This window comes from Triticum aestivum, chromosome 7D, assembly GCF_018294505.1.
Source record: "Triticum aestivum cultivar Chinese Spring chromosome 7D, IWGSC CS RefSeq v2.1, whole genome shotgun sequence".
In the NCBI taxonomy this organism is placed as follows: domain Eukaryota; kingdom Viridiplantae; phylum Streptophyta; class Magnoliopsida; order Poales; family Poaceae; genus Triticum; species Triticum aestivum.
Genome location: NC_057814.1, coordinates 60,821,867 through 60,831,885, shown reverse-complemented (window position 1 = coordinate 60,831,885; position 10,019 = coordinate 60,821,867). Strand labels below are relative to the sequence as shown.

Genomic DNA, 10,019 nt, shown 5'->3' with positions numbered 1-10,019 from the left:
TCTACTTTTTTTTACTCCTTCTGTTACCATTGTTCATAGACTTTGATTTGAGTACATCATTAGATTCATTACTAAATATATTTTCACACTATTTTTTTTGGCAGTAATATTTCCACCGTAAATAGATTTGTTATTATAAATGTAAATATTGTTTGTATAATCTAGATCAAACTTTACAAAGTTTGACTTCAGTCAAAACTATTATGCTAAATGAATAAGAATGGAGGAAGTATGTTCCTACAAATGGACCCACCTGTAAGGGTCTGGTAGGGTTGTGCGTCTCATATGACAGTATTAGAACTAACACGGTCATTGGTTGGATGCTAGATGGACAATCGTATCCCCAGCCCACCAGGGTTCAATTCGTGGCGCACGCATTATTTCTGGATTCATTTCAGGATTTCCGGCGATGCGCTTTCAGTGAGAGGAGACGTACCCGTCCACGACGAGGCGCTTATGGTGACTTGTAAATCTCAAGATGATATGTTGGCTTAGTCTCTCGAAGGTGCTCATAGGGGTAGGGTGTGCTTGTGTGCGTTTATAGGTGTGAGTGTATGCGTGTATGTATGAGCGTTTGCGTCTGTACTGTGTTAAAAAAAAAACTAACACGGTCGTGGCCCACGTAGAGTTATGTGCATATTACCCAAGCCTTTTTTCTCTATCGGTTTATCAACCGACTTCTATTCTGGTTGGTTCTTTATTATTAAATTTTATTATCTTTTTTTGTTGAAGTTAGGATTGCGAGCAAATGTGCGTAGGTCCGTGGCCCATGCGTACATCATTGACCATATTTTCCCGTTCGTTTTTCATCCAAATTTTCTTATTTCATCCTTTTTTTCTATTGAAAAGTTTTGATTTTTTTCAAAAATATTAAGGAATTTCTAGTTATTTTAATTTAAGATATTCCTGTATACATTAAGAAACATTCAATAATTTACATAATGTTCATAATTTCAAAAATAACCAGCGAATACGAAAAATATATTCACAAATTGTAAATATATTCAAGAGTTTTAAAAAATCGTGATTTTAAAAAATTGACAAAAACTAAAAATGTTCACGTTACTAGCGGTTTTGAGACACCCCACGGCTCTCATTTGTGAGCCTGATATAGGTGTTTTTGGCATCAACGATGAACGTATGATAAGCATGCGAAGCTCAGCCCCGAAAAACATAGCTTCGAGGTTGTACCTCAAAGTTATCTCCGGCTAACGATATGCGCCTTGCTAGAAGAACTGAAATTTTGTGAATCGATTTTGAGTATGAGCTAATGCTATGTGCCTAGCTGGAAGAACTAAAATTTTGCATGGCTGTGCACTGGATAGCTCTGGATGTACTCCCTCCGTTCGGAATTACTCGTCCAAGAAATGAATGTATCTAGATGTATTTTAGTTGTAGATACATCCATTTTTGTGACAAGTAATTCCGAATGTATCTAGATGGCATCCTAGCTGTCTCAACTTTGGTTAGGTCCCAACTTTGGTTAGTTTGATTCAGCTTTGGTAGGTCTCAACTTTGTTGGTTTGATTCAACTTTGGTTAGTAGTACTGTTTAGTAGTTTTAGAGCAGTTTTGAGGTGTGTTTGCCGGAGCAGTGAAATGCGAAAACATTTCCATCTTCGCTATTCAGTCATACGAATCATGTCATGTGGCTGCCTCTGTACTTACACTGCGTGTACCAGCAGACAACATTGATATGCAGCTAACGATTCTACGCTGTTCAGCGACAGCGAATTGGTTTATCGTAGGCAGGTTTCAGTGTCACTTCCAGTTCATCTTTCAATAACGAGCAGATCAGTATGCCTAAGGAGCAATTTGGAGTTGCAAATATGCGTCTGCCTAATGGAAAAACCAACCAAAACTTCAGTTGTTTATATATTGGCTCACAAGACTTGCAGAGAATCTGCTTGCCCGGAAGAACATATTTCTGAATCTCAAAGAGAAATAGCACAAGAATTTTACCCAGTGCTTCTATTCTGAATGAGCTCTACAAGTTACTGAATATCTAGAGAACCACAGCACCTGCTCGCCGCGAGCTCACAGACGAGAGCCGTGGGGCGCCTCGAACCCCAGGCTCGCCGCGGTCACCGGCTTCAGCAGGCTCTCCGGGCCGGCCTCGATCACCTCCACCAGCCGCGGCCACAGCCTCGTGCCGCCCACGAACCACGACCCGTCCCCGCCCGGGCAGGGCACGACCGTCACCGACGCCGACCCCAGCCGGCCGTGCCGCAGCCACGGCAGGACCAGCCTCGGCTTCCCGAACCCCAGGTCCCCGTCGATGGCGAACGGGAGCAGGCCGGAGATCACCAGCGCCGGGCTGCCCAGGCCGAGGTTCACCGCCTCCGTCCACTTCCCGCCGTCCTTGTACGCAGTCTTGTTCACCTCCACCCAGTCCACCAGCTCCTGGAACCTGCCCCTGGTCATCACCGACGCCATGGCCGCGCGCGCGGCGGCCGCCACCTCGTGCAGCGGCGCGCGCAGCAGCCCCGCCACGCTCGCCTCGCGGGCCGTGTAGGTGACCACGTTCCCCATGTACATGTCCAGCGCGCCCTCCGACGGCTCCACGCACTTCCGGCCGTCCACGATCCACGCCATCCGGCAGTTGGGGTCGGAGTCGCCGACCGCACGGGCCAGGAGCTTCCAGACGTGCGCGCACAGCGCCACGAAGCGCGAGGTGCGGCGGCCGCCATCGCCGGACGACGCCGCGATCTGGAGCCCGGCGAGGTCGGCCGCGTCGATGCGGTAGAGGCGCCGTTCCATGGCCGCGGCCAGGAGGGGGTTGATCATGGTCGCCGGCGTGAACCTCGCGAACTCCGCGTCCAGCGACGGGCCGTACACCGGCGGCGACCGCGGGGGGAGCAGGGACGACCGGTCGAGCACAGGCCCGCGGGAGAGCGCCCCACCGCCGGCGCGGACCATCTCCGCGAGGCTGTTGAGCAGCACGACGAACGCCCGGCCGTCGGCGAGGAGGTGGTTGGTGGCGACGGTGAGCGCGAACCCCCCGCACGCGAACCGGACCAGCTGCAGCGACAGCGCGAGCCCCGCGTCGAACGGGATCTGGACCATGCCCAGCGAGCGGTCGACGCGCGCGAAGTCGACGGCGGCGAGGGGGACCCCGGCGGCGTCGGCGACGACGAGCTCGGCGCCGGCGTTGTCGCAGGCGACCTCGGGGACGTTGGTGTCCGGGCGGCGCACGACGCGGCCGGCGAAGGGGAAGAAGCGGGAGAGGTAGGCCGGGAGGGCCGCGCGGACGGCCGCGAGCACGGGGCCCAGCCCGCCCGGCGGGGGCGGGTAGATGCAGACGAGGTAGATGGGGAAGGGGCCGAGGAGGAGGTCGAGGTTGGAGACGGCGTGCACGGCCGGGAAGCCCGGGGGAGGGTCGGAGGCCCGGACCAGCTCCCGGGACAAGATCCGCACGTCGAAGCGCTCCAGCGGCATCTCGCCGGGCGACCGGAGCGGAGCGCGCGGCGAGGCGGCCGGCAGAACAGGCCCCGCTTTGTTTTTATCCCCGAACAAAGTCTAATGGAATAAAGTGATCGTTGGCGATGCGATCAGCGCTGTTCGCTTGCTGGTGACGGTGACACCGGCTACCGCTGAGATCTGATCGGTTCACTTTGGAGTTTTCTACTCTGACATGTGGATAGAGACACACGAACACGCACCCTGTTCCTAGTGTAAAAATAACACTCATCATTGTTCGGTCGCCTAGCTCGGGCGCCCTGACCCTGATGAGTGTTATTTCTACACTCCTTTAATTGGAGTTTAAATCAATATGTTCCATTAAAACTGATATATTCGTTTTAATATTGCCACTAATGACTAATGAATGCATATGGTTCGAATTATTTTATCTTTGTTCTGTTTCTACGGAATAAAGGAGATCAACTGGGAGGCGCACCAGAAGAAATAAGGCAAAATACGGCGTTCCATACGACCGCGCCCGCCCGTATGAGCAGTCATATGGTGTCGAAACCAAGGCTCCTCGTCTCCCTCAACAACCTTTATAAAGGGCCCGACGCCAACCGAAAGATAAAAGGGGATATAATCGCAGAACAAGCCAATCAGTATCATGTTATCTCTATCAAACCTAGCCGCCACCATTTCCCCTCTCCATAGCCACCATCACTATAGTTTGCAGCAATCTAGTCATACTTGTAATCATGTATCACACACAGCATCCATTGTAAGACACGTTATCAATCAATCCATCTTCATGATGTGTTCTTTGTGTGATCTGATCTTCATGTGTGAGTAGTTCGGTGAACTATGGGTTGAGGCAAGAGCCTTGCAACCAGATGAATTTGTTGGAGGGATCAATGGAAGTACTTTGAATTAACGTCTCGTATGTGTAACATAAAATTGTTCTGTATTTTTCTCTTGTCTCGTTCGCATTCTTCGTCCCGGCAGGTACCCAGGATCATGGAGAACGAGCCATGGAGAGGCTAAAGGCAGGGAGGTTGTGAAGTGTTATTCTGAACACTAGTGACAGAAAGGTTCAATATGGTAACACGGATCCTATCCTTGGGGATTCAAGAGGTGTAGTCATTAAATGCCAGTGCTTTTGCTTATTATTGCTATCTTAATTATTGAGGCACCCCCGTGCGACGGATAGGGCCTTCGGTTGGACAATTGACTCTTGATGAAAGACTCGTGCCGGTCAAGACGTAAGTTGGACACATACCCCACTCCGATAATTAACAAGCACATCTCGATGGATGACTTCTAGAGCACAAATTAAGATCATATTTGGTCCCGTCACAAATATATGGTTGTAAGTATAAGACCTCATACCATGCTTATTCTTATTATAAGTGTTTTCAACGTCAGTTTGATTTACTGTCCGGTCAAAAGCTGGAATCAATTCTCTAGCAAAATCTTATTTGATACCCTAGTTTAAAGGGCATCGTCCACCCCATGGGTTCGATAACTCAGGGTCATCTCTGGGAAAAGAGCAAGAATCCTTTCTGCTCCATTTTCGGATCACCAAAGGAAGTAATCAACCACAAGCTACACTGCTTCGTTGTCGTCATCCAGTTCGACTCCATGATCTCCTTCTCGTCATCATCCTCCGGAACGATGATGGCCGACGCCTTCACGACAGCCGGTTGATCGTGAGGAGTCCTAACAAGCCTCTACTTGGCCCATCTAGCTCTCTGGCCAAGAGCGGCCGCTCTGAATGTCCACGGATATAACGCCTTTGACCGGGCCAGGTATCAGCGTCTTCAACTCCTCATTCCTCGCCTTCATCACCACATCGTCTACCTCTTTATGCATGTCGTCCATGCTATTGAACTCAGATCACACCTTCATGGTCTTCGCAAACTTGGTGCATTCACCGAGCAAGCATGCAAGGAGTGCCCTCCATCCAATGTCGTTGGGGAAGAGGTTGGGGATGTTCATGGCGACAGGGAGGTGGTGAGACAAAGAGATAGAGTTGTGGAAGAGGAGACGGTAGAAGACATAGATGGTTTGAAGATGTAGTGGAGTGCGGTGGTGGATAAATAAGGGCTTTGGACTAGGGGTTTGTATCCCCGAACAGAGTACTCCGCGTCAGCGTCAGCGTCAACGATGACTGCGCTCTGCATAAAAAATGTCTTTGGTGACTAAGTGTGATCTAGTGGGAATTTTGTGGCGTCCGTTGGGCCATGCCATGAGCGCATGATGATACGCTATCAAGCGAGCGTTCATCGGTGCCGCTACATGTCTAGCCGTCTAGCTGTGATCGTTGGAGAAAAAGATGTGGGGCTCACAATTTCATGTTGGGGATGGAGGTGCAACCGGTACAATTTTGTGGCGTCCGTTGGGCCATGCCATGAGCGCATGATGATACGCTATCAAGCGAGCGTTCATCGGTGCCGCTACATGTCTAGCCGTCTAGCTGTGATCGTTGGAGAAAAAGATGTGGGGCTCACAATTTCATGTTGGGGATGGAGTTGCAACTGGTACAAAAATGAGGTAATTACATCAGTGGTGCCTAAACTTGCCACCAATGTTCACTTGGGTGCATGAACTTGAAGAATACGCCGAACTGGTGCTAAAACTTGGCTCCTTGGTGTAAATATGGTTCAATCACGTTTTCATACGCCTGTGTTGCTGACTACGGATGCCAGCGTGTCGGCGGGACCCACTATCAGCGAGTGCGACCGTGCACAAAGGCATGTGGCACGTGGGTCGGTGATTTTTTTTCGTAAAACCCCTTTTTCGCAAGAAGCCCCTGAGCCAGTGGGACACAACAGTTCGCAGATCAGTTCTCGCCCGTGTTCTCGCCCGTGTTCTAACATCTCGCAGATCAGTTCGATCGTGCATGTTTGTCTGTCTCGAGCTCTTCTCCTTGTCTCTCCTAGTTCGATTGTTTGGAGCCGCTGTCTGGGTGGATTGTGAGGACGCCATTGATCGTCGCGCGCGTGGATGGCGGAGCCTCGTCGGTGAGCACTCGGCGATGCAGCCCCTCCATATGGTGAGAATTGCCTCGTCTCCTCTGCCTCTCTGTCCCCTGTTTTCGTTAGGGTTTTAGATAAATTCGTGGAGCGACAAGAACCGAGATCTGTATGGTAGGGTCTATATGGTGTGGGGCTGCTGTGATGAATGGGAATTGTGTTTAGGTTATTCCCCTATTGCGCAATGACAAATAAGGATTTCAAAATTCTTTTGTGCTGTTTGTTCACAGGTAATGCGTGGGTTAGAAAGTCGTCTCTTTTTTGTAGTTGCATGGACAAAAAATGCTGATTTGATGACATACAGGAAGGTGGATTTGATTTTATCAAAAATAGGCAGTAGGTATACTGAAAATTTTATCAGTAGCATTGCCAAACTTTCTGACAGATGCTTAACTGAATTTTGGACATTGAACGTTGGACAGTTGCTTGACTTAATGTTAGACAATGGCTTAACTAAATTTTGGACACTTTTTGATAGAAGTTAATCTTAACATATTAGTATTTTTCTTTAGTATTCGATCAGTGCCCATGTGTTGGTGCACTGTGTTTGAGGGGATGGCATCTGTCCTTGCGTTTGCTAACCTCAGCTCTAGGGACTCCCCCTAATAGTAACACATACTCCCTCTGTAAACTAATATAAGAGTGTTCAGATCACTACTTTAATTATGTAAACACTCTTATATTAGTTTACAGAGGGATTACAAAACTGGATCAATTAGCCCCCAGGTTTTGGACTGAATTTTAGGTGGTTTTCGATGTCACCGTGCTAACTAGACCAACTGACTTGGCAATGCTTAAATCAGGTGGTTTTCTTGAGAGGCTCGCTCATTTCTTTCTCCTTTCTCCTCTGCTCCCTCGACTACGCCGCCATCACCGCCTGGGCGGTGAGTCCTCTGCTCCTCTAATTTCTCTGCTTCCTCTGCCCCCACGATCACGCAGTTGTGCGAAAGCTAGATTCGATGAGGTTTAGGGGCACGGGGTTGGGGAGTGGGACTGGATGTGCGCCGCAGTAGCTACGGTTCGACGACATGAGAGGGAAGGACTAGATGGGAAATTTTTGTCTCAGTACCGTTTTTGCAAGTCAGCTAGTCCAGTCAGCATGGTGACAATGAAAACCACTAAAATTGACTCTAAAACCACCTTGGGGACCAAGTGATCCGGTTTTGCACATTTGAAGGGGTGATTAATCCGGTATGAGAGTTGTGGCCTGCACCACAATTATCCTGCGAAGCAGGCCTGTTGGGCTGCTACTCCTGAGTTCCCGTGGGCTGAGGCTAAGGCCGAAAAATTACACTTCCCATAGAACAGGCCGGGTGATCCATCTCCTGGTCGTCTTGCCTCAGAAAAAAAGAAAAACCTCCTGGATCTCAAAAAAAAAAGAAAAAAAGAAAAATCTCCTGGTCGCCGGTTCGTCGCCGCCGCCGGCTCTTCCTCACACTCTTGCGGACCCTCGCGCCCACGCTACGTCGGCGACCAGTCCCTGCTAGCCCGCCACCCGAGCCCGCTTCGCCTCCCCTCGTCGCCAGTCCAGCTCCGCCGGCGATGGCGACCGAGCAGCCGTCGGAGAAGAAGAAGCCGCCGCCGGAGAAGAAGGTCCCGCTCCCCAAGGTGGTCACGCTCAACAAGGCGCTCAAGCTGGTGAGCTCCGCCGTTCCACCGCCCCTCGGTTCCTCCTCCTGCTTACCCTTCCCTCCCTGTTCATGTTTTCCTCCTAGCTATAAGGGGTTAGATTCAGTCCTCTGTGCTTAGGTTAGGTGCATGTAGAACTGCACTGCTGTTGTTCTGAATCTAATTTGGGTAATTACCATGTCTTCCAATTAACCGATGCCGCGGCCATGGAAATTGGTGCAGCATAGATTTTTTGTTGTTGTATTTGTTGAGTGTTTGATACTTTGATGTAATTGTGTCATACTTATCCATTTCATATGTCGTTCTCAGGCCCAGACATGGGTGGACGAAATGAGTGCGCTGGAGCAGGATGAACTGAACGATAAGGACTTCGAGGGTCGGCCATCAGGGTATAATTCGTCTATCCTTCTTTTTAGCATTCATTCCTGGATAATTTATGTTAATAGGCTGAAGAACTTGTTGTAGGCTTGGTCTTGGTGCTAAAGTGGCGCCGAATGCGAAGCGCGCAGCTCCCACTGATCCAGTGGAGAGGAGGTTGCTTGGAAAGGTGAATGCGCAGAAGAGGAAGTCTGCGGAGGAGGATAAAATAAATACCCAGGAGGTGAATGAGGCGAGCGATGATGATAGTGGTGAGCCTCAAGGTAGAACCAGTGCTTGTAGCAAGAAGAGGCAATTGCCTTCCGTTACTTCAATGCCATTAGGGAAGAAGGCCAAGTGACAGTTTTCTGTATGCATGAAATACATGGCTTGATGTTCTAGTCACAATTTTGCAAACACATAGGCTGATTCTATTAGCATGTACTACTTACACCGTACAGATTTGACGGCCTTTTCTGTTATATCACCGTCATGGCATGGCAAAACCTCGTGTTTCTGCAACCGCATATAAGCAAAGCGTGCTTGCTTGATGGCAATTCAGCAAACCAAGAGTTTGTTGATGGCAAATAAGCAACTTCATCTATTTTTTAACGTTTATTGGTACTCCTTCTGAAGTTCACTAGAGACAGATTTGCTATAGGGTTGTCCTTCGAAAGTTCACTAGAGCTGGATTCGCCATTTGATTCCCTGAAATTTCTACTCCACCTATTCCAACTTCCTGTCGGACTTGCAACTTTATATCTCTCAGAATTTTATTTTTCGTTGACTAAATTGGTTTAGATGTTATCATTGTTTAATCAAGGAAAAAACAGATGTTACCTTATTGTATAGGGAAAAAATGAATCCTTATTTCTGAAGAATATATGTTTGAAGGTGCATCCAATACATCAAGTTACACTTTTGTTGTTATGACTATTTTAAGGAACAACGTTGTTAATGTTTTAATGGAATTGTATGCAATATACTCCCTCTGTAAACTAATATAAGAGCGTTTAGATCACTATTTTAGTATTCTAAATGCTCTTATATTAGTTTATGGAGGGAGTATGTGATATGTGGCAACTCATTCTTCTAGTATGATGGAAATTAAAGAAAAAAAATTGGTTTACTGTTTGTCCTGTCTTATTTCCTAAATGGTGAACCCATGTGGAAATGAAGGATCATCCTCCTCCTCTCTTGTTCTTGCATTGGTGCTATCCATTAATCGCCTCAGGAGAACACACCAGTAATTCGATCATGAGCTACCAGCAGCAGGGTATGTACTCCACTCCGGATTTCGTTTGGATCGGTTGCTCGCTGTGACTTCGTAGAAATAACCCAGATAGCAGCTAGCTGATGCAAATTAAGCCAGATTGTGGGTGTGGTTCTTGATTTCAAAGCCTAATTTATTGTCTCTGTTCCGGTTGGATGGGCTCTTCAAATTAGACACCTCCCTTATATGAGTGTCAGGCTACAGGTGAATGGATAAGCCAAGGCTGCTGCATTGCACAAAACTAACCCATGTAAGTATCAAACCTCTCAAATACATATCTTTTGTAAGTGTTCCCTTGAATATTTTATTTCTTGTCCATTTCGT

At 48.3% G+C, this 10,019-nt stretch overlaps 2 protein-coding genes across 2 annotated transcripts; one reads left to right on the top strand and one right to left on the bottom strand.

The window, feature by feature from the left end:
• Positions 1–1,835: 1,835 nt before the first annotated feature.
• Positions 1,836–3,585, bottom strand: LOC123167335 (hydroxycinnamoyltransferase 2-like). Its single transcript, XM_044585181.1, has one exon. It carries the CDS (start codon positions 3,435–3,437, stop codon positions 2,037–2,039), a length of 1,401 nt encoding a protein of 466 aa, XP_044441116.1. The 5' UTR covers positions 3,438–3,585; the 3' UTR covers positions 1,836–2,036.
• Positions 3,586–7,761: 4,176 nt separating this feature from the next.
• On the top strand, positions 7,762–8,988 carry LOC123163726 (uncharacterized). The gene is made up of 3 exons (XM_044581083.1): positions 7,762–8,074; positions 8,375–8,454; positions 8,531–8,988. The coding sequence occupies exons 1-3, from the start codon at positions 7,979–7,981 to the stop codon at positions 8,781–8,783; spliced, it is 429 nt and encodes a 142-aa protein (XP_044437018.1). The 5' UTR covers positions 7,762–7,978; the 3' UTR covers positions 8,784–8,988.
• Positions 8,989–10,019: the final 1,031 nt, after the last annotated feature.

Coding starts and splice junctions, on each gene's coding strand:
- LOC123167335 (XM_044585181.1), bottom strand. CDS start 3,437: ATGCCGCTGGAGCGCTTCGACGTGCGGATCTTGTCCCGGGAGCTGGTC.
- LOC123163726 (XM_044581083.1), top strand. CDS start 7,979: ATGGCGACCGAGCAGCCGTCGGAGAAGAAGAAGCCGCCGCCGGAGAAG. Junction 8,075..8,374: donor TCAACAAGGCGCTCAAGCTG/GTGAGCTCCGCC, acceptor TGTCGTTCTCAG/GCCCAGACATGGGTGGACGA. Junction 8,455..8,530: donor TTCGAGGGTCGGCCATCAGG/GTATAATTCGTC, acceptor AACTTGTTGTAG/GCTTGGTCTTGGTGCTAAAG.